The sequence below is a fragment of the Neomonachus schauinslandi genome, chromosome 12 (genome assembly GCF_002201575.2).
Source record: "Neomonachus schauinslandi chromosome 12, ASM220157v2, whole genome shotgun sequence".
Lineage (NCBI taxonomy): Eukaryota > Metazoa > Chordata > Mammalia > Carnivora > Phocidae > Neomonachus > Neomonachus schauinslandi.
In genome coordinates, this window is record NC_058414.1 from 26,591,084 (window position 1) to 26,616,743 (window position 25,660).

The 25,660-nt window shown below is 35.8% G+C and overlaps 1 protein-coding gene across 1 annotated transcript in view; it reads right to left on the bottom strand.

The window, feature by feature from the left end:
* Nucleotides 1–25,660, bottom strand: part of PCLO (piccolo presynaptic cytomatrix protein) — a 329,508-nt gene that overhangs the window by 74,957 nt on the left and 228,891 nt on the right. The window contains 2 exon segments of the mRNA XM_021689841.2: nucleotides 4,226–4,362; nucleotides 8,837–11,024. Coding sequence (XP_021545516.2) covers nucleotides 4,226–4,362; nucleotides 8,837–11,024 — 2,325 coding nt within the window.

Below are 25,660 nucleotides of genomic sequence, written 5' to 3' on the forward strand. Positions count from 1 at the left end.
GTCAGTGTTGCTTCTGCCAAATAAGAGTAGGAATGAGGGCAGGACTGATGTCAAGTAGTGCCCACACTTTTTCCCGACTGTGTGTATCTGGTATTACTGTCTTTTGGTGATTCTGCACTGAAAGGGCTATCAACTTTATGCCTCCCAGCAAAAGGATTCTTCTCTACCTACAGATATTTTCATGAATAATTGAGCCTTCATACTTATGAAATAATAACACTTGTGTTAACATACTGTTTATTCATAGGGACATCCATCTTTTTCCCTCTCCTAAACACCATGCGTGCTAGATAACAGGGGAGAGAGTGTCCTTCCTGTGCTCCAAGTACTGTGCTGGGCCCTTACAGGACTGCGGTGGATGCAGCAGGGAGCCCCTGCTCTCTAGGAGCTCATAGCCTGTGACATAATGCATGCAATACTATTGGAGCACAAAGGAAGGACACTTGCCCTGATGTGTGGGGAGGTGGTGGTGGTAGTGTGAGAGAAGGCTTCTTATAAGATGGGGCACATACACGGAGACCTACGTAATGAGTAGAGGAGCCAAGATGAGAGGAGGAGGACTGTTCAGGGAAAGGGAACAGGATATCCAAAGGCCCAGAATATAGAGGAAGACTGGCTCTCTCAGAGGAGCTTAATGTACCTCAATAATGCAGTTGCATGAAGACTGCAGAAGACATGGGCGTAAGTGCAGAACGTGGAGGCATCTGATACTAATCAAGAAGTGTTGACCTTTATCATTACCCTGTGAGGGCTATTAGCCCTATTTATAGATGAAGTGAATAAAGCAAATCCATATTTCTTTCCTTTCAAATATATATATATATATATATATGATGCATAAATTCAAATAATAAGATGATCTTGAGTCTAATAAAAATTCAGAAAAAATTTTCTGTTTCTCATGTATTTTTATATGTTATTTTTAAAGCAGATAAGTTCATGTTTGTATTAATCAATTTGGTTCTATTACTTTTGCCTGCAGGGCATTTTATGAGTATAAATTCTTGTTATGTGTAAGTTTCCAAATAAAAGCATCCGGGTTTATTAGTACCAAGAGCTCAATATTACCTTTTTATGATTAGAGATCAAACAAGTGAATAAAATAAGAGCACCATTTTGCTATTCTCTCTAGACCAAAACACAATTATGATGAGTTAATGACAAAAACAGTACTTTAAGATAAATATGAATGCAAAAAAATACCATGATTTTTTAGCTTTAGGTAAATGTAATCAAAACATATGTCACCTTCTATGTAGCTTGTTTAGAAAAAACTATAAAGAACAACAAAGAAATTATTGTCACAAAAGTTAGCATATTTGTTACTTTTTTGAAGGAGGTTGAGGATTACCATCTGGAAGGCGCACATAGGGGTGTCTGGGGCAAGCATATTCCCTTTCTTGGTCTGTGTGTTGGTTATATTATTGTTCACTTTATACGTAGTTTATAATTCTGCCTGTTTGCAGTTTTGGTAACTGCATATGTAGTTTTTGGTCTGTATGTTAGATATAAAAATAAAAAAATGTAAAAAACTAAATGTAAAAAATAACTTTTAATAAGAAATTACACATTATTTTATTACATTTACCTATAAATAATTCTAACAAGGATCCTTACATTTTCTACTTTATAAAAAATAGCAGGAAATTCATGAAATGATTCTTAAATATATTCTGCTTAATTTTGGCCATTATATTGGTCTGTATTTTGTTTAAATAAGATGTATTATATCCTCAGTGGATTAAAACCATAAATCTGCAGATGTTAGTAACAGAAAATTAAAATCAAAAAGTGCCATTAAGGTTATTAATGTTTCATCTACATACAAAAGAATTCCAGAAAATATTTTTTGAGGTGGACACAGATTATGTTAAAATGTATCCTTCAAGAATACTGGCTGAATAAATTAGTTAGACAAGACTATTCTAAATATTTGTGGAAATAGTAATGTCAGAAAATAATTGGGAGTTATTTTCTAGCTCTCCAGTTTATATATTTTATCTTACTAAGATTTCTTTAAAGGATTTGTGCTTTCATTGACTAAATGTAGGTTTGTGGGAAATAATAAACTTCAAAGAAACAAAGGAGACAGGTAAGATATAAAAAGTAAGTCAATATAGAGAGATTTTTACAGTAAAATATATTCAAGGAAGCTATTTTCAGCTGACAGATTTATTATTCTAGTAATTATAGATAAAAAGAGGTAAATTTACATTTTATAAACATGTTCAGAATGATTTTATTATTTTCCTTGCTCATTAGGCTGATCTAATTGATGAGATTGAACTACAGCTATAAATATAATTTTAATTACAAGGTAATCTAAGAAAAGTCTAATTCAATTGTCTCATACATTGAAATGAAGTACAAAGAAATGGAAGTATATGGACATGTATATACATGTAAACACAGCCCTAAACCAAAACTTTTTCAAAAAAATATTTATTTATTTTCATCATAAGTGTATTCCTTAATCTCCATCACCTATTTGACCCATTCCCCCCCACATGTTTACCAGAGGGAAGATGGGTGGGGGATAGGACTAAACTATAATCTTATTAAAGGTATCAAAAACTAAAAATATTTATAATATATAGAAAATAATTCCAAGATTTCTAGAAAATATGATAGCATATATGAAACCAATACAGAACAAAATTTTGAGATAAATTCTTTTTTTTTTAAAGATTTATTTATTTATTTGAGAGAGAGTGAGAGAGAGAGAGAGAGAAAGAGACAGAGCAGGGAGAAGGGCAGAGGGAGAGGGAAAATCCTGAAGCGGACTCCTCACTGAACATGGAGTCTGATGCGGGGCTCCAGGCCAGGACCCTGAGATCATGACCTGAGCCAAAATCAAGAGTTGGCCCCTTAATTGACTGAACCACTCAGATGTTCCTGAGATAAAGAAATTCTATTTAACAGCTAGAAATTTGTTCATGAAAATTTAAACTGCTTTGGAAGAAATCAAATTTGAGTATAGATACTATCTTTTCAATGGTACTTATATGTGTGATGAAAGTCATCTCTTTTACAATTTAACGTGACAAACACTGAAGTAAATTACAGTAAGCTCATATGGTTTACCTTTGTTGTTCAAAATTGAGTTGTCTTCTATATCAGAGAATCACTAATCAGACAGGATTATTTAGGAATTAATGTGTATGAAATAACTCTCTCTATGGGTATTTTAATGATTATGGGTACATAGCCTGCAAATATCTGATCTCTTAAGGCAACTGATTTAGGCCACTGGGCTTACCAGAGGAATCTCTCTCAATTTGTCCAACTGTTGATCTCCTATGTGTCTTTCAAAATTCACTCAAACGTCACCTCATTTGTTCTAAAGTGAAGATGACCATGAATTTTAGTATCATATTTATCTAACTGTGAAATTTATCTCTAAGTTTTAGTTTCATTTATAAATAGATAGTAATTGGGGCACCTGGGGGGCTCAGGTCGTGATCTCAGGGTTGTGAGACTGAGCCCTGCACGAGGCTCCGTGATCAGCTGGGAGTCTGCTTGAGGTTCTCTCTCTCCCTCTCCCTCTGCCCCTCCTCCACCACTGCCGCCTCCCCTGCTCACACATGTACGCGCGCCTTCTCTCTAAAATAAATAAATCTTTAGAGAACATAAAATGGATATTAATAGTATCTAGTTTGAGTTTTTCTGATGATAAAATCCAAAGATAAATATAAAACAAACATGTCCATATAATAGACTCTAAGATATAAGTTCCCCTCTTTCCCAAAGTGAAGCATTCGTTCCCTGTCCCCAGCTCACTTGGTTTGGTCACCCCCTTATTTGCTATTTCTTAACACCTGAACACACTGTTACTGGAAAGCACTGAAAGTACCCATATCTATTTCACCCAATATTCTGTAAGGCCTTTAGGAGCTATATGTATTGTCCTTGCATAGCAGTGTTGGGTATGTTGTACAAATTTAACTATCTTTTGGAAGAATGAATCACTTAAATTGCCCAGTAGAAGCACTACAGCTATGCTGCAATGTTGACAGCCAGGGATGATTAAGTAAGTTATTCAGTACTTTAATTTACTGAAAAAAAAATTTTTTATGAACTTGATTGACAAAAGTCCCATGCATTTTAGGATAACTGAGACCATTCTAGGATGACTGACTATTTGATTGACTGATTGATGGATTGGCTGATTTTTTTGTGGTGGTGGGGGATAAATCTAAAAGAGATTTCTCAATATAGCACTTACTTGCTCTTGATGTTGACTAACTGGTCTAGAGTGGACCAATCTTTCTGGTAGTTTGCGATCCAGACCATGTCCATTTTCCAAACGAGACTCCCTGGGTTTGTCAAACCAATCTGTTTCTTCACGACGCAGATGATAGGCTTTGGAGACCAAGGAAATATCAAACATTGCAACCACAACTAATACAGATCATAGAGGAGAGCAGATGTTCTGAAATACCAACATGCTCCAGGCTTGTTAACCATTCATGCATTTCAAATACAACTCCTAAGAGGATGAGAAAATCATTTCCAATACTATGATAAAAATTTTGTACCATGGGATAACTTTAAAAAAATAATGTACACACTTGTTCAACCTCTCAGAGCAAAATAAAACAAAATTAAATTTTAAATGAGAAGAAATTTAGATAGTGACTGAATAAATGAACGAGTGAATATTCCTCAGAAGTCATTCTATCCAACCTCAACCCTTTAGTTCCTACCTCCTCATCTCTTCCCACTACCTACCACCCACCACTAACATCTAAGAAAAATGTCTTCCTTCACTACAGAAGATTCTGTCACTTTCCCACTATCATATCAATCACTAACATGTGGCTGCTGGCTTTGAACATCAAGTGAGTATTTTTGAAAACAAGACATTTCTATGACATTCGATAAATAAGTGAAAACATTTATTTCTAAGAGGATCCCAGGTATTATTGCAAGGAACATGTGTGCCATACTCACCTAGTAGCCTACTATTAAAGTATATTTAGAATATTTTATTAAAAATTAAACAATTATTTTCCATGTGGCCATGGATTTAGGAATAAGATTGAAGAGTTCACTGACTGCTTTTTATACTTACAATGTGACAAAACTTGACATCTTAGAATACTTTTTTGAAAATGTAACCATATTTAAGTACATAATTATTTTAAATTATTCATCCCATTCAGTTCTTAGTACTTCCAAGGGTTTTTTTTAAAGCTATTAATTAGTGACCAAAAAAATCCCATTTTACCTAATACATAGAATTTGACTTCATATAAAGTTTTATTCTTTGCAAAAGGATCCCTAATTTGTAAAAAGAATCTCTGGAAATACACTGTTGCTTTCTTTTTTTTTTTTTTTTAAAGATTTTATTTATTTATTTGAGAGAGAGAGAAACAGCATGAGAGGGGATAGGGTCAGAGGGAGAAGCAGGCTCCCTGCTGAGCCGGGAGCCTGATGTGGGACTCGATCCCAGGACTCTGGGATCATGACCTGAGCCGAAGACAGTCGCTTAACCGACTGAGCCACCCAGGCGCCCTACACTGTTGCTTTCTAAATGGCAGATGCAGCAGCCCTTCTCAAGTTCTCATCCTGAAAGATTTGTTGATGGTGTTATCAACTTAGGCTTTCTTGAAATTCTAGCATCTACAAAACCATACTTTTGAGTTCTTCTAACTCATCATAGGTTTCTTTTTATGCCTATATCCTTGATTATCTTTTCTTCCAAAACTTCCCAACGCATTTTTTGCCAGGCAATTTCCATTACATTTTTGCTGGTAGGACTGGCAAACCCATAGCATATACACCACTACTCACCTCCATAACTCCTGTGATCTTGGTCCTGTGGTCACCTCCTCTGATTAACCCCAGCATGTCCCCCAAATAAATATGATGATTGATGATGTGTCATAATTTAGTCATTCTTCAATTTGAGGAAATGCAATATTACATACCTGGTTTGTGGTTGTATGTGCGCTTATCTGATCTCTAATAGGAGCTTCTAAACTGCTTGAGGATAAGGCTCAGATCTTTTTTTTTCCTCCTCCCTCAACACTAAAAACAATGCCTTGCAAATGCCATAACATTCAATAAATGTTTGGGAGATGAATGAAACAGAAAAATTAATCATCAACTAGAGAAAGAAGTTAAATACCCTAATTATGATATACATATTAAAAAAATATTAATTTGTCCCTTGAACTTCATTAATATTTATACAATCTTGACTCACAATCTCCATGATAATATATTATGGTTTTTCATAGTTTTAATTTGACACTAAAAAACTAAACTTATGAAAAAATATTTAATGTAATGAAATTTGATAAGTAAATACCAAACAAATTTATAATGTAATCATTGGTCTCTTAAAAACTTTAACTGACTATCCCCAACCATAGTAACACTATCTTATTTTACTTCTTACATATTCTTATTATTTATTTCTCATGAAAAAAATAATCTATATTGATTTTAATAAATGCATATCTTGGATTATGTAGTATATGATTTCACTTAAATATATAGCTTTGCTAATTGCACTTGAAACAATCCTTTAAGTCATGTTTTCTTGGCTATGTCTATACAAATAAAGCAGAATCTCAACCTGATCCAAGTTCTGTCAATTTGTTTCTGATTACATACTTTGTCTACTATTTCTTACAATAACTCAATAAGGAATTAAGTTAGGATGTCTGTCATGTTTTGCATAAAAGTTTATAGATCAATCAAGTGCAACCAGAGTGAATGAATCTACTTTTAAGTTGTATTCTGTCTTCATAATTTATAGCAAATTGGACATAAATGTTAGTTGTTTATAACTGCAATTATCTGATCTGCCATGGTAGATCTGTACTTTAAAAATTGAATTTTATAAAATTTTCCAAATTAACTTAAATAATTGCCTGGAGATTAACATCTCCTTGTTTTAAACTGATGATATTTTCTTGAAAGCTTGTATGTAAAATAAAAGTATGCTATTTTCGGGTGAAGCATTATTCAAAGTTATAGGAATAGTTCAGTTCTATTCAGTGTCAAAAATTGGTTGAAAATTTTTTTAAAAGAGACTATACTGATTTTTTTTTTTTTTTTGGCTTGGAGTATACTTTGAGAGAATGTTTTCAACAAAATATTTGTGTTTGTAGAAATAAATATAACGTGTTTTTAGCTTAGTTTTCCTCCAAATCTGCTCCAAAAAAGGGCTTCCTGCTCTGTAGTTAAACAACCATGCATGCATATCAAATTGTGGACTTCAAGCTGATGGCCATAAATACTAAGCAATGTAAATTATGCTTATCTAGACTTTACCTCAAGTGAGCTATTTCAAAATTAACTAAAGTCATATAGAACACATATGAAAAATATTCTAAGAGTCTATAAATTAGAGTTTAATTGAATTCAAAGAAAGCACACAACAATTTGAAGGCAGTTAAATTTGTTTTTGTCTACCCAATACTAAATAGCCTGTTGGAAAGTTACACCTCTCAGAGTGATCTTTGTATCACTGAATTACAGATATGGCATATATTTGGTAAAAATTTATTTAAAAAACTCTTTGTATTTCATGAGTTCACAAATGAGTTATGTAATTAGGAAAAATATTTTCTACTTTTTCCCTTAATAACCCAAGGAATCCCAAGATTTCAAAAGAAAAGTAGGCCATTGCTTTACCAGAAGAAAAGTAGTATGTTCAGGTGATTTAAAAGCAAAAAAAAAAAAAAATGTAACATTTTAAAACTATAACTTTTAAAGATAATCACTACAATTCACACACATAATATTACATATATAATTCAATTTGTTATAGTTGTCCTTTGTCTAATTCTGTATCTGTATGTTCTTTATGACTAAGTTTCTTATCTGGTTAATTTTTAAATATGTTTTAGTTTAACTGTGTAATTTCATCTAAATTTCACTTTAATTATTTATTTCTTTGGTATAATCTTTATACATTTCATAATTTTGTATGTTGCATGATGTGTCATCATCTACTTGATGAAAACAATGTTTTTCATACAGTCCTTAAAAATGGGATGATGCAAAAAGCAAAGCCAAGGGAAAGCCTGTATGGGTACACCAACCAGGAGGGCTCAGCTTGTTAAACTCACAAAAGTAGTGAGCAAATTTTTGATTCTAAATCTAAAGAATGTTTCCTGTGTACTGACACGATTATTTTTTGTCAGTATCATATTTAGTGCTAACCTTTCTAGTATGTAATGCAAAATGCACAAACTTTTCAATTATGGTATTCATAGTGAGAGAAATAAAAATATTAATCCTTTATTTAAGGAGAATTATAAAATTCTACATTACACTAATATCAGGGATTTAGCCAAAGATTCTCAAAAATAGAACATTCTCTGAATTAATGAACAATGATATCACAAAAATAACATAAATAATTTTCTATTACAAAGTCTAGCAGAATAGTACTTAATGGCTCTAAATATTAATAATTTCACAAACTGAAAGAAACTGACCAATATATTTAGAAGTGCATTTTTAAAAGATAAAAGAAACATACAATGACAAACTTTCCAACTATGGATTTAAAGGATGACCATATTTTATTGACACAATTACTTGATAATGGTTTTAGAAAAGTGGACACCAAACAAATCAAGCAAGCAATCAAGAAACAACAATAAAAGAATAAACTAAAGAGAAATAAAGAAAAGCATGCTAGGAAATCTATACACAAGATCAAATTTCCATTTACAAGAAATAAAATTGAAGTAAACATGCAAAAGACGCACTAAGAAAAGTAGAATACATCCTTGGAGAAGGAAAATTAAACATGCAGAAAAACAAGAGTTTGAGTTTTGAGAGTAACAAGGTAGTGTGAGGCCCAATTTACCTTCACTGTCGGACATGGCATGTTGGAAGTCATCCATGATGAACGCTATGTCACGGTCATAGCCTCGAGTTCGTGATTCTTCTCTCATGTGTTGCTGAACTTCAGGCAATGAGTGACTTGATCCAAACTGATCCCTGGTGTCTGCAGATATTGGTGGAAGGGGTCCAGCTGCAGCCCTGGCCATTCCCATTGGCTGGCCAACGGGACTGAGTGGACTTTCTTCTTCAGAATTTTGGGCCACAATTGGTATTCTTCCTCTACTCTGGCTAATTGGTAAGCTGGTCGGCTTAGTTCTGCCAGAAGGTGATGCATGACTAAAGGAAACATCTAGAGCTTCAGCCTCTTGAGCTTTCAGTCTTAGGGAAGAGCTGGAAGAATCTCTTTTAATTGATAAGTCAAGGCCATAGACAGAAGAAGGTCTGGAAGAAGGTCTGGACCTGCTGCCACTACTGTATGGCTTATCTGCTTCATCCTGCAAAGCCGACCTTAGGGTATTTCCTAATGTGCCCAGCCCTGTGCTAAGAGATGACCCCATAAATTTCTGTTGGTCTGTAATATTTTTTCTGAGGCCAAAAGTGATGTCATCTTGAAGAAGCCTTGCTCTGGAAGAAATGCCACCAAGAGACGAAGTGCTAGAAGTCATATAGCTTGAATAATCAGGTTCGAGATCTCTACTTTCTTGAATGGGTGAAAATTTTGACATTTTAGGATCAATTAGTGACTTCTTATGTTTTGATTGCTTTTGATAAAGTATGGCTGCTGGTAGTTGTTTTGCTGCTTGTTTTTCAAGTGTGAGTCTACTAATGCTGTACTTTTCTGATTTTGGAAAATGTCTATAGCCCACATCAGCATGGTAATAATGGGAAAGACCAGCAAGGTGATCTAAGCTCTCTGCCCCTCTACGGAATTCTTGTTTAATCTGATGTTTCAGAAGCTTTAACTCGTAGGGATCTTCCATGGGATCTTCCTCTGCTTTCACATAACTATGCAATCGGGAGGAAGTCTGTAAAGGTGCTAGGAAATCCGTCACTTCTTGAGACCTACGTGTTTCAGTGGATCGAAGGAGACGATCTGTTTTTGACAGATCCTTTTCATGAAGGCTAAACGCAGTGCTTAGTGCTGCTGTTCCTTTGGTAATCTCTCCAATGTCATCAATTAGGACATAATTTCGTGGAGTATGATGGTCAATATCCGCATAGAAAGAATCTGCAGATATGCTTGATATTGGACTGCTTGCCATGCTACTTCTTTCCTCCAATCCTATTCTCAAGTCTAAGCTATTGTACTTACTCCCAAGATGAGAAACAGCATATGTATTATCAGTAGAAACAGGTGCTATCATCAGGGGTTGGTTGCGAATCACCTCATAGTTTGAAGTTATCTTGGGCTCCAAATATAATGTAGTTTGCCGTGGTTTTTGTTGTATCACCATCATCTGTGATGGTAACTGGTAAGAAGGTTGTGGGGTTGGTGTAGGTTGAGCTTGAGGTGTGAAGGACATTGTTGCAACAGCCTGAAATGTTGGTTGAGTCTGATAAGGTGAAACTTGCTGATGGTACAAAGTCTGTTGCTGAAAATGGGACTGTTGGGTGTATGGGGTAGGTGCTTGGGTAGGAAGAGCTGGGGAAGAATATTGGTATTGTGTATAAGGACTTGTAGGAGGAACTAGTTGAGATTCTGTTTGGGTTTGCGGTGGTATAAACTGGCTGAATTCAGTTTGGGGAGCAGTTCTTGGTCGCTCTATGCCATGCTGACTTTCTATTCGGGTTGGTCGGGTGCTGCTCACTTCACTGTCAGACATGTAATCCCGATCCTCAGCTACTCCCTGGAGGTAGGCTCGCTCTCTCTTTTCTCTCTCCTTTAATAATGCCTCCTTCCTCCTGTTAATTCCCATTTCCAGGTACCGTAACTTGGCATCAATCTCCTTTTCTTCCTCATCAAGTTCTGCTTGTTTCTTTCTCAGCTTTGCAGATTCCCTCTCTACAAGATCAAGCTCTCTGTCTATATCCTGGAGAATCTTGGCTCGTGCCATTGTGTTGGTTCTGCAGATCCTCCTCCTGGAAACTGTGCCCACTGTGCTGTATGTTGACTGAGTGCCTGTGGAGGTCTCCTCAGGGGGTGGGTTTGGCAGAGTTCTCTTAACTTTTTTCTGGGTGCCAGAGGGTGTCATGGTTTGAGAACCTTTTGTCTATAATACACAAAAAATAAAACTTTATTAAGAAGGGAAAAAAGATTTAAAAACTTTATCACTTACATTTTAAATAAAAATGATTTCATGTATGTTTTAGCCATGACAACATAATAAAACAAAACTTGTATATATTATTTCAAGTATTAGTCACAAATACAATTAACTGAAAAATAAATTTTCCTTTCTTGGCAAGTTGGTTATTTATTATTACAACTTCTGTAACATTAGAAGTGAATTTGGAAATCAAGCACAGAACTCATTACTACATGGGCTTATATTTTATTTAGACTCTTAAGAGAATTCTAGAAACCCATTTTTCATCCTGTGTAGTACACATAAAACTATTTGCTAAATGTATTCCCAGAGTATGTGTGTTAGATGTCTAAAATTTAAGTTATATTTCTGAAGATGCACATTTACCATTGTTAATTTCAATTGTTTGCTTCTGTCTTCTCATTCCCACTTCTTCCCCCCCCCCCCCCCCCACCCAAGAGTGGCTGTCATTCCTATTCCAATCATGAAATATTCTGAAAGAAAAACTTTAAATCTCTAAAGTCTTTTTCCCCCCCCAAAAAAGAGTAATCTAATTTTCTATTTAATATTTCATTATTTTCATGACCATTGGGTCTTATGTTTTCTTTTAATTTTATTATTCTTTAGTGATTTTAGTTGTTCTTAATGTTTTAGCAACTTATACATGAAGCAGAGGGAACTGACTGCAATAAAAACCCACTGAATTTTTTTTTTAATCGTTTAAGTTATATCATTGATGAAATGTCACATATGTTAGGTTTCATTTGGTTTGTCATAAACTTGTATTATAAGAATCACTGATCTTGAGAATCATACAATTTTAGAATATCAAAACGTGTCAGATTATTTTCAATAAACTGATGTAAACAGACAGGATTTCCTAACACAAAGAAGACAGAGACCTAGACAAAATGCCAAGATGGAGGAATTCATCCCAAAAGAAAGAACAAGAAAAGGGTCATGGTCAGGGATCTAACTGAAAGAGACACAAGTAAACTGCCTGATCTAGAATTTAAAACAACAGTCATAAAAATACTAGCTGGACTTGAGAAAAGCATAGAAGATACCAGGGAGTCCCTTACCAAAGAGACAAAAGACCTAAAAAATAATCAGACCAAAGTAGAAAATGCAATAGCTGAGATTCGAAACAGACTGGATGTAATGATCACAAGGATGGAAGAAGCAGAGGAATGAGTAAGTGATATAAAAGGTAAAGTTATGAGAAACGATGAAGCTGAAAAGAAGAGGGAAAGAAAAATATTAGATCATGTATATAGACTTAGGGAATTCAGTAACTCCTTAAAGCATACTAACATTCATTATCGTAGGAGTCCCAGAAGAAGAGAGGGAAAAGGGGACAGAAGGTTATTTGAGAAAATTGCAGCTGAAAACTTCCCTAATCTGGGAAAGGAAACAGACATCCAAATCCGGGAGGCACAGAGAATTCCCATTAAAATTTTAAAAAGCAGGCCAACACCAAGACATATAGTAGTTAAATGTGCAAAATACAGCGATAAAGAAAAAATCCTAAAAGTGGCAAGACAAAAGAAGTCCCTTACTTACAAGGGAAGGCGAAGAAGGCTAGCAGCTGATCTGTCCACAGAAATTTGGCAGGCCAGAAGAAAGTGGCATGATATATTCAATGTGCTGAATGGGAAAAACATGCAGCCAAGAATGCTCTAACCAGCAAGGCTGTCTGTCATTCAGAATAGAAAGAGAAATAGACAGTTTCCCAGATGAACAAAAACTAAAGGAGTTTGTGACCACTAAACCTGCCCTGCCAGAAATATTTTTTTTTTAAGATTTTATTTATTTGAGAGAGAGAATTAGACAGAGAGAGCATGAGAGGGTCAGAGGGAGAAGCAGACTCCCTGCCGAGCAGGGAGCCCGATGTGGGACTCGATCCTGGGACTCCAGGATCATGACCTGAGCCGAAGGCAGTCACTTAACCAACTGAGCCACCCAGGCGCCCCGCCCTGCCAGAAATATTAAAGGAAACATCTCTCTGAGTGGGAAGGAAACACTAAGTGACAAAGACTAGAAAGGAACAGAGAAAATCTCCAGAATAAATGAAAAACAATAAGATGGCACTAAATTCATATCTATGAATAATTACTCTGAATGTAATGGACTAAATGTTCCAATCAAAAGACACAGGGTGTCAGAATGGATAAAAAAACAAGACCCATCTATACGCTGCCTACAAGAGACTCATTTTTGTCCTAAAGATACCTGTAGATTGAAAGTGAGAGGATGGAGAACCATTTAGCATACTAATGGATGTCAAAAGAAAGCCAGAGTAATAATACTTATATCAGATAAACTAGATTTTAAACTAAAGACTGTAGGGGCACCGGGTGGCTCAGTCACTTAAGCATCTGACTCTTGGTTTTGGCTCTCAGGGTTGTGGGATCCAGCCCCACACTGGGCTCTGCACTCTGCATGGAGTCTGCTTGTCCCTCTCCGTCCCCCTCTCAAATAAATAAATACAATCTTTAAAAAATATATAAAATAATAAAGACTGTAACAAGAGATGAAGAAGGACACTATATCAGAACAAAGGAGTCTATCCAACAAGAAGATCTAACAATTGTAAATATTTATGCCCCCAACTTGGGAGCACTCAAGTGCATAAAACAATTAATAACAAACATAAAGGAACTAATTTATAATAATACAATAACAGTAGGAGATTTTAACACCCCACTTACACCAATGGATAGATCAGCTAAGCAGAAAATCAACAAGGAAACAATGGATTTGAATGACACACTGAACCAGATGGACTTAACAGATATATTCAGGACATTTCATCCTATAGCAGAATATATATTCTTTTTGAGTGCACATAGAACATTCTCCAGAATAGATCATAATGGAGTCACAAATCAGGCCTCAACAAGTACAAAAAGAATGAGATCATACCATGCATATTTTCCAACCACAATGTTATGAAACTTGAAGTCAAGCACAAGAAAATATTTGGAAAGACTACAAATACATAGAGGTTAAAGAACATCCTACTAAAGAATGAATGGGCCAACCAGGAAATTAAAAAGAAATTAAAAAATACATGGAAATAATAATAATGAAAACATGACAGTCCAAAACCTTTGGGATGCAGTAAAAGCAGTCCTAAGAGGGAAATATATAAGAATACAAACTTACTTCAAGAAGCAAGAAAAATCTCAAATACACAACCTAACCTTATACCTAAAAGAGCTAGAAGAGGAACAACAAATGAAGCCTAAAGCTACCATAAGGAGGGAAATAATAAAGATTAGGGCAGAAATAAATGATACACAAACAAACAAAAAAACCCAGTAGAACAGGTCAATGAAGCCAGGAGCTGGTTCTTTGAAAGAATTAATAAAATTGACAAACCTCTAGCCAGTCTTGGCAAAAAGAAAAGGAAAAGTACCCAAATAAACAGAATCACAAAGGAGGAGAGATTACAACCAACAACAGAGAAATACAAACAAATATGAGATTATTATGAGCAATTATATGCTGACAAATTAGGCAACCTGGAAGAAATGGATAAATTCCTAGAAACATATAAACTGGAAAAACTGAAACAGGAATAGAAAATTTGAACAGACCCACAACCAGCGAAGAAATTAATTCAATAATCAAAAATCTCCTGACAAACGGAAGTTCAGGGACAGATGGCTTCCCAGGGTAATTCTGCCAAACATTTTAAGAAGAGTTAATACCTATTCTTCTCAAACTGTTCCAAAAAAGAAATGGAAGGAAAACTTCCAAACTCATTCTCTGAGACCAGAATTACCTTGATTCCAAAATCAGACAAAGACCCCACTAAAATGGAAAATTACAGGCTCATATCCTTGATGAACATAGATACAAAAATTCTCAACAGAATACTAGCTATATTAATCCGACAGTACATGAAAAGAATCATTCACCATGATCAAGTGGGATTTATTCCTGGGCTGCAAGGGTGGCTCAATATTCACAATTAATCAACATGATACACCATATTAATAAAAGAAAGGATAAGAACCATATGATCTTCTCAATTGATGCAGAAAAAGTGTACGACAAAGTACAGCATCCATTCTTGATAAAAACTCTCAAGAAGTAGGGATGGAGGGAACACACCTCAACATCATAAAGGCCATATATTAAAGACTCACAGTTAATATCATCCTCAATGGGGAAAAACTGAGAGCTTTTCCTCTATGGTCAGGAACAGAACAAGGATGTCCACTCTGACCATTACTATTTGACAAAGTACTGGAAGTCCTAACCTCAGGATTAAAAGGCATCCAAATTGGTAAGGAAGAAGTCAAACTTTCACTATTTGCAGATGACATGACACTCTATGTAGAAAACCTGAAAGACTTCACCAAAAAATTGCTAGAACGGATACACAAATTCAGTAAAGCTGCAGGATTAAAATCAATGTACAGAAATCTGTTGCATTTCTATATACCAATAATGAAGCAGGAGAAAAAGAAATCAAGGAATCGATACCATTTTACAATTGCACCAAAAACTATAAGATACCTAGGAACAAACCATGGGTTAATGGAGGGAAGTGGTGGGGGGTAGGCAAAATGGGTGATGGGTATTAAGGAAGGCACTTATTGTGAGGAGCACTGGGTGTTATATGTAAGTGATGAATCACTAAATTCTACACCTGAAACCAATTTTACCATATATGTTAATTCACTAGAATTTAAATAAAAACATGGAAATAATAGATACCTCAGAATAAACCCAAACAAAGAGGTAAAAGGTCTGTACTCTGAAAACTATAGAATGCTTATGAAAGAAAGAAAGTTAAGAGGACACAAAGAAATAGAAAAACATTTCATGCTCATGGATTGGAAGAGCAAATATTGTTAAATACCTACACTACCCATAGCATAGTACACATTTTATGCAATCCCTATTAAAATACCACCAGCATTTTTCACAGAGTTAGAACAAACAATCCTAAAATTTGTATGGAACCACAAAGATCCTGAATAGCCAAAGTAATCTTGAAAAAGAAAAGCAAAGCTGCAGGCATCACAGTTCTGGACTTCAAGGTATATTACAAGGCTGTAGTGATCAAAACAGCACGGCACTGGCAAAAAAAAAAAAAAGACATATAGATCAGCGGAACAGAATAGAGAACCCAGAAATGGACTCACAACTATCTGGTCAACTAATCTTCAACAAAGCAATAAAGAATATCTAATGGAAAAAAGACACTCTCTTCAACAAATGGTGTTGGGAAAACTGGACAGCAACATGCAAAAGAAAGAAACTGGACAACTTTCTTACATCATATACAGAAATAAATTCAAAATGGATGAGAGACCTAAATGTGAGACAGGAAACCATCAAAATCCTGGAGGAGAACATGGGCAAGTGACCTCTTTGACATCAGCAACTTCTTACTAGACATATCTCCTGAGATAAGGCAAACAAAGCAAAAATGAACTACTGGGACTTCATCAAGATAAAAAAACTTCTGCACAGCAAAAGAAACAATCAGCAAAACTAAAAGGCAACCTTTGGAATGGGAGAAGATATTTGCAAATGACTTATCCGATAAAGGGTTAGCATCCAAAATCTATAAATAACTTATCAAACTCAACAATTAAAGACAAACTCAATTCGGGCGCCTGGGTGGCTCAGTTGGTTAAGCGACTGCCTTCGGCTCGGGTCATGATCCTGGAGTCCCTGGATCGAGTCCCGCATCGGGCTCCCTGCTCGGCGGGGAGTCTGCTTCTCCCTCTGACCCTCCCCACTCTCATGTGCTCTCTCTCTCTCATTCTCTCTGTCTCAAATAAATAAATAAGATCTTTTTTTTTTTTTTAAAAAGACAAACTCAATTAAAGACAAATAATCCAGTTAAGAAACGGGCAGAAGACATGAATAGACATTTTTTCAAAGAAGACATCCAAATGGCTAAGAGGCACATGAAAAGCTGCTCAGCATTACTCATCACCAGGGAAATACAAATCAAAACTATGATGAGATAGCTATCACCTCACACCTGTCAGAATGGCTAAAATTAATAAGACAGGAAACAACAGATTCTGGCGAGGACACAGAGAAAGGAGAACCCTCTTCCATTGTTGGTGGGAATGCAAACTGGTGCAGCTACTCTAGAAAACAGTATGGAGGTTCCCCCAAAGTGAAAAATAGAATTACCCTATGACCCAGCAATTGCATTATTAGGTATTTATCCAAAAGATACAAAAATACTGATTCAAAGGGGCACATGCACCCCAATGTTTATAGCAGCACTATCAACAATAGCCAAATTATGGGAAGAGCCCAAATGTCCACTGACTGGTGAATGGAAAAACAAGCTGTGGTGTATATATACAATGAAATATTACTCAGCCATCAAAAAGAATGAAATCTTGCCATTTGCAAAGACATGAATAGAGCTTGAGTGTATTACACTAAGTGAAATAAGTCAGTCAAAGAAAGACAGATAACAAATGATTTCACTCACACGTGGAATTTAAGAAACAAAATAGATGAACATAAGGGAAAAAAAGAGAGGCAAACCAGGAAAAAGACTGTAGCTATAGAGAACAAACTAAGGGTTGTTGGAGGGGAAATGGGTGGGGGATGGGCTAAATGGGTGATGGGTATTAAGGAGGGTGCTTGTTGTGATGAGCACAGTGTTTTATGTAAGTGATGAATCACTAAATTCTACTCCTGAAACTAATATTACACTCTATGTTAACTGGAATTTTTTTAAAAAAACTTGAAACAAATAAACAAAAATCAACTGATAGAAACAAAATTAGCCAAACATTTAATAGCATATTCACAACTTTCAGGTCTTCTGCATATTCTTTACAAAATGCCTTTTTCTCCTTTTCTTACTAATAATCCAAAGACCTTAATTCTCCCCTTTTCCCAGTTACTAAATATTAAAAGCAGAAAAATAATAGAAGGTATGTGAGACTTATTTCTAATTAATTAGATCATATTTGTCTAAGACCCTCTGTTTTCACTGTTTTTTTTTATTACTTCCAAATTCATTTCCTTGGTGTCTTTATCTGCCTTGTGTTATAATTTTTCTGCTCCCTTTATTTAAATTAACAGATGCATACAACAATACATAATAAATACTTTACAGAGTTGTCCAATTTGATCTTCATAACAACCCTATGACTTAATTAAATAAATGAAAAGAATTGAAAGTGAGAGAGAGGGAATAAATACATGCCAAACAGCTGCTTTTGGCACTCCAATTCCCCATATTCCGTGAGATTTTTCTGTGAGGAGGAACAAGCCACAATTTCAGAATCACTCTACCCTATTTCACCGACTCATAAGATTTATTCATTGTGAATTTGCATCCAAATATTTTAAATTTCAGAAATGAGCATAAACCTTGATCGTTAGGATATGGCTTCTTTAAGATTTATTTATCTGAGAGACAGAGAGCAAGCACACAGAGGGAGAGAGAGAAGCAGACCCCCCCCCACTGAGCAGGGAGCCCGATGTGGGGCTCAATCCCAGGACCCTGGGATCATGACCTGAGCTGAAGGCAGCCACTTAACCGAGACACCCAGTGCCCCAGGATATGGCTTCTGATTATGAAATGGGTGCACATATTTGTTAATGAAAGAATGATAAATGGGTAAACATAAGAACTTGCAATTATTTTTAAAGTTTTAGAATCAAGAACTGAATTCCTCAGAATTCACTGAGTGGAATGAGAGTATATATGCAATCTTAGGAAAAATAAAATTATGAGGAACTGTATAAGTTATTATTCACTGCTCATACACATAATTTTTTTCCTAATTTACCTTTCACAGTTTATAATTTTTACTTGAGAGAAGAGGCTTAGTCGAACTCAATTTTTTCTTTTTCTTTTTTCTTTTTATAAAGTCATAGGCTAAAGAAGCATTCTAGGTATTGGGGATTTCTAATTATCATCCAGGGTTGCAAATATTTAACCATCCATGACTTGTGTTTATTAATATTTTGTGTGCCACGGATGTGAGTCATGGAAGCAAGAGAGACAAAGCTGGTTGGAAGCAGGTAGATACTTACTAAGTTAGCCTAGCTCACCACTCAGTCTCCACAAACCTAAGTAGCTTTGCTGTTCTCTGCTTGGTAACAAAATCGCTTTAACTCTGACTATAGAAATAGTCACAAAGTGGGAGACTTGTCAAGGTCTCAGCCATACTCCTCCTGACTGAAAGGAAGTGGAGCACAGTGACTGAAAGCTTGTCTCTCAGGGCAGACACTCAGAGTTTCAATCCCAGCTCTGCTCTTTTACTAGCTGTGAGACTAGTAGCAGGTTGCTTCAACTCCCTGAGCCTCAGTTTTCTTATATGGAAAAAGAGGTTAGTATTCAGTATTTCAATATTATTGGTTTGTCTAAGGAATAAATGAGTTAAAACGAGTAAAGAGTCTAGATTAGTTATTATCCCCAAGGGCAGATGGAAATATAGAGAATTTGAAATGATGTCTGGCCAACTTACAATTTAAAAAGAACTGACTTTCAAGACCATAAATAATTTCTAACCTGGTTATTTAATTCTAATTCAATCAGTATGTTGTAAAACAAGAGTAAAGAATCCCAAAACAGAGAATCAAAACAAAACAATATAATTCCTTAGAAAAAAAATCAAGAGATGTAAAAAAGAAAGCTTATCATGATTAACGAAGATGTAGTTGGAGGCCATGATTAGAGATGACGACAAAAATCTAGAAAAGTCTTGGTATTTAATAAGATTTTCCTTGATGACTAGCTTGGCAAAAGTTGTTTTTAGACAAATCCGGTGCCCTTAATCTAAAAAAAAATATTGTATTGCATATATAAATTTAAAATATTTTAAAATAGCTGTGCAGAGTGAGGCAAGGGAAAGGAACAGTGAAGTCCTAACAATAGAACGGAGGTTAAAGAGGGACTGGAAGAATCACTAATTTCAATTGCAATACCTAGGAAGTAATTGTGATCAGAGGCAAATAAACTCCAAGATAAGTTTTCAGTCCAAAGTTATTTTAAACAACATTTTTCTCAGGAGAGTCCATTTATAACATGCATCTGATATAGCAAAGGAAAGGAATTTTTCTCTTTCTGAGGTGTCAGGGCTATTAGTAAAAATAGCTAAGGTATATGGACACACTATCCCAAAGTCTTTAAATATATGCATGTGCATTATGTCTTTGTCAAAATAATTAGGCTCAATCTAAAGATAAGTAAAGGAGGAAACCTATTTTTTTCAAAAAGCTGAACTAAGAATAGATGCTAGACCAAAATTATTCATTGATTGCTATAAATAATAAATATGGCAAAATTCAACTTACTAATTTATTTCAGTAGTTGCTAAGTCTAATTCTAAAATGCATTGTTCTAGTTACTAAAGGCACAGAACTAAGAGGCATGAGATAAAACAAGCTCAATTAAACCTTATTCTCAAAGAACTTGTAAATCAGGAATATCTTTTAGGATGCTGTGTGAAGAAACTAGTTTTTTGCTAAGCAACTCTTGTTGTCAATATCAGAGATACACTTCTAAACCACGGTACCACTAGACAGACAAAGGAACGTATTTTTATTTCATAAATGTCGAAAATTGAAAATCAATTTTCTTCATGATAATATCTTGAGTTTTTAAGCTTATTCTTTCAGTTAAGCAGGAGAAGTTCTTATAAAGACCCTTTACTTTCAGATAATGGGGATGTGGATTCACTTCTAAACAGTATAATTCCACATAGATTTATTGATAAGTTATTTTGATACAGATAAATATAATTTTCTAGAGAAAGCACAACCTCTTAAAAGATCATCTATATAACAAGTCAGCTGGTAAATTAGAAGAGCATATGAACAGAGTGTATTGGGACCCAGAATAAAAAGGGCTTACCTTAAGACTGGGGAAGGAAAGATGGATTAAACAATAACAGAAAGTCTGGGTCTTTTTTATATATTTTATTTATTTATTTATTTGAGAGAGATATTCAGAGAGAGAGAGCACGTGGCGGGGGGGGGGGGGGGGGGGGGGAGGAGCAGAGGGAGCGGGAAACGCAGACTTTGCCCTGAGCACAGAGCCCTATGCAGGGCACGATCCCCCAACCCTGAGATCATGTTCTGAGCCGAGGTGAAGTTGGAGGCTTAACCAACTGAGCCACCCATGTGCCCCTTATTTATTGTTTTAAAGATTTTCAGAAAGCCTGGGTCTTGAAGAATGTCTGGGACTTAAACAGGAGAATAATCTGTATGTGGAGGGAACAGTATGAAACATACATTTTCCGAGAAACACCAAGGACTGTCTGGTTTCACTTTGGCCTGGTGATGCATTAATACCTGTGAGAAGGAAACACATCCAGCGAGTGTTCTATGCAAACAGAAAGAGGAAAAATGGAAGAGCAAATGAAATGTGTGTGTGTGTGAATACAGACATATTCATATTCATATATATATATATATATACACACACACATATAAACACCTTGAAAGCTGTATCTATATTAAAATCTCCATCCATTTTCTTTTCTTTTTTTTTTTTTTAACAGATGGAAAAGGCAATCCTGGTTATTACATACTGGTCAAATTAGCTCCAATATCGTGTGAAATCCCAGGACAAACCATGAAATTGTAAATGTGCCAGCATTAGTAATGACTTGTAATGCAGGGTATTGGGTAGCAATCAGTGTGGCTTTGTCAAAGACAAAACTGTGACAACCCAGTTTAATTTCCTTCAATGATAATGTGGCAGAGAATGTGGATAACTCATAAACGACAGATACAATCTCTCAGGGTTTCAGCAAAGCATTTCATGTTGCCCCAAGACACAAGCACCAACATAGTTTTGGCCACGAGTACAGAAAGTGGGCAAATAATTTGTCAGATTTGCATGCAGACCTTGGCACTAATGATATTTTTGACCACATGACTTTATGTTGGGGGGAGGGGGGGCTGTTTTCTGCCATGCAGGGTTTATTAGTAAATTTGGCCTCTACCCGCTAGATAACATTAGCACATCCTCCCCCAGTCATGTCAATCAAAAATGTCACTCAGCACTGTCAAATGTCTCAGAGGGAAAGAAAAGAAAACAGTTACAGGTTGAGAAAACAAACAAACAAACAAAAAACACTGGTGGAGCAGAATATACAAGAGAATGTCTCAGAAAGAGATCACTGATCTCTTGTTATTTAATATATCAACTGATAAAGAGAATGCTAGTATTTCTATATCATAGTGCCTTAGTCTGAATAGAAAAGGCAAGCTTCTTAGAGGAACAGGGATTTGAATGGTGCCTTGAGTAAGAGAACTCTTGGGATAAAAAGTGAAAGAAGAGACATTCTAGGCTGTGGTAGCAATCTGAGTCAATCAGTAAGCATAGAAATGTATTAGATTCGTTTGCTTTGTTAAACATTTTATGATCCTAAAATTAATCTCTTTGAGAAAATAATTCTTACCTCCTGGATTAATATGAAGTAATATTAAACAGATAATAAACCAGGTTTTTAAAAACAGTTTTATTAAGGAACAGGGAGGAAAAAAAAAAAAACGGGTGCCTACAACTATGAGAATTAGTCAACTCAGGGCAGAAAATTAATCTTTCTATCACATAAGAAACTTGGGAAATTTCCACAGCTTCAGTAACTAGGGATAAGTCAGAAGGCTATTTTGTTCATATGGTCCTTTGATATAGTTTGGTATAATGGTCATAATATGCAGGGCTTCTCCCCTCCCCCAGACTGGCAACTGCCTTATTCAGTTGCTGAGCTAACTGAAAAATCATGTAATGGTAGTGCTTTTTAAAACGTTGCCTGTTGGGCGCCTGGGTGACTCAGTCAGTTAAGTGTCTGTAGCTCAGGTCGTGATTCTGGGGTCCTGGGATCAAGTTCCACATCGGGCTCTCTGCTCGGTGGGAAGTCTGTTTCACCCTTTACCCCCTGCCCCCGGCTCATGCTTTCTCTCTCTCTCTCTCGAGTAAATCAATAAAATCTTAAAAAAAATAAAAATAAAAAGTTCCCTGTTACTGTAAATTCAAAAGGAGAATCAATGATGTAATTAAAAAAGAGATTATAACCCAAAGAAAATGGGACAATTATTTAGTGTAAGAAATTAAATACCACAATCACTAAGAGAGATAACCTGGATAGCTTAGCTCAATTTCAAAATCAGGAAATTCTTGCCTTCTTAGAAAATAGTTTAAGAAAAAAGAACAGTAACAACAAAAAACAAAAACACCTTTCTAACAGCTTGGTGTAAATTTAAAAAAAACAGTCAAGCACATGTTTTGGGAAAAGAGACAATACCATACGTACCACTGTACTAAATACTGGGATTGTAATAGTGAGTACGAGGTGGTACCTCCTCTTTAATTATGTAGTAGAATCTACAGAAATGGAGATTACAAACTGCTCTTGGGATCATTTGTCCCAGTCTATCTGAATTCTCTTCATCCAGGCCTGGAAATACTGTGAATGTGCAGGTAAGTCCTTGCCTTGATAAGAATAATATTTATACAAACTACTCTGCTTTCTGACTTTATTTGCTTCTGCCTGTTCCTGGCCATTCATTGTTCTTATGGTATAAACATCATCTATAAAGAGCTATGCTCTTTAAGCATCAGGAAGGCATATGAAATGTCTAGGTTTTTTTCCCCTGCAAACAAGATATCTTTTTAAAATACATGAGGATAGCTAGCATATTCCTTTAACTTTGGGACGTTGGGGTACAGGATGAGGATGAAGCTCTAAGGCAAACAGAAGGCTACAAGTTAGGAAATAGGAGTTTACACATCCTTCCTTATAAATTGACTGGAAGCAGAGTTCCACTCGAAATGTCAATGAAAACATTAATTCCTTCAAGGGGTCTCCCCTCCCCCAATATCAACCAGTTTCCAGTTATGAGACAAAATAGTTGAATATAAAAATATTCAACATTCTGTCCTATGCATTATCTCATTAATAAAGCAGCCCGCAAATAGGCCAACAATCCCTCTACCCCACCCCACCCCCAGGGAACACTAAAACATACAAAATGTTTCATGCAAGGGCTCAAGAATTTCAACTTCTTGAAGATGTACAAGAAAAATAAAAGCTAACAGAGGAGTAACTTGTGAAAAATAAAATTATAAATAATACCACTCATGGGAAAGTATTTAAAAACTGATAAAACATGGTTGTCTCCCCCTCCAATTTCACCCCCTGGAGACGAACCATGAGAGACTATGGACTCTGAAAAACAAACTGAGGGTTCTAGAGGGAGGGGGGTGGGAGGATGGGTTAGCCTGGTGATGGGTATTAAAGAGGGCACGTTCTGCATGGAGCACTGGGTGTTATGCACAAACAATGAATCATGGAACACTACATCAAAAACTAATGTTGTAATGTATGGTGATTAACATAATAAAAAAACCCTGATAAAACATTTAAAATCCATTAGGCGGGGCGCCTGGGTGGCTCAGTCGGTTAAGCGACTGCCTTCAGCTCAGGTCATGATCCTGCAGTCCCGGGATCGAGTCCCGCGTCGGGCTCCCTGCTCGGCGGGGGGTCTGCTTCTCCCTCTGACCCTCCCCCCTCTCGTGCTCTCTCTCTCTCTCTCTCTCAAATAAATAAATAAATCTTTAAAAAATAAAATAAAATAAAATCCATTAGGCATTGCAACAGGGCACAAGACTTGGCACATACAAAATAAAGCCATCAAATTTCTTCAACTGTAGTACTGTGGAATAGTTTAACAACTACTTCGATGAATCAAAACTCTAAATAGGCAGGATCATTATTGCTATGAGAATATCATTGAATTATAGAAAGCTTATAGGCATCCTTATCAACAAATAGTTGAATCTCCACTGCCACGGGAGAGAATTTACCATTTGTAAATGTAAATGAAATGGTCTTTTAAAAGTAGTTTTCTCCTAATTGTTGTAATATTCTAATAACAAGAAAAAGAAAAGGAGAAACTCAACTACAGGACTGTATTAACAGGAGAATAAAAACAAAGTAACAGAACATATTTAAAGTCGTACACCTACAAGTTATTTCTCAATCTAGTAGTATGGACAAAAATGATCTCCACTTATATTGTGAAAATGGCCCTCAATATTTCATCAGCAATCTTTAAGCTTCTCCTTAATGCACCTCTTGTCCCAGTTTGTTTTGTTTTCTTGCTGAAAGTCATTGCTCTTGGGCTGAGCAGCCATGCAGAAAACTAGTTTCTACCTCACTGGATAGAAGCATTAGAGATGTCAGTCTGTGCAACACTTACTGCCGTATATTTTCTGCAATGTCCCAAAGATATTAATTTCTTTTCTGGCCTAAGATCTGCCTATAAAGTATTTTTCAAAGCCCTCTTAAAAGCTTTTTAGGGTATGCATGTTTGTATGTATATGTATTTGTCCTCTCTCCTCTCCGTTCCTCCCTCCTCCTTTCCCACCTTCCCTCCCTCCCTTTTTTTTTTTTTTTTTTTCTAACATTAAATCAGATGGCTGTATTTCAGTGAACAAAGTCTATTTTGTTCATATGGTCCTTTGATATAGTTTGGTATAATGGTCATAATATGTAGGGCTTCCCCCCCCCGCCCCGCCAGACTGACAACTGCCTTATTCAACTACCACACACTATATATAGAGTTTGAGAACAACT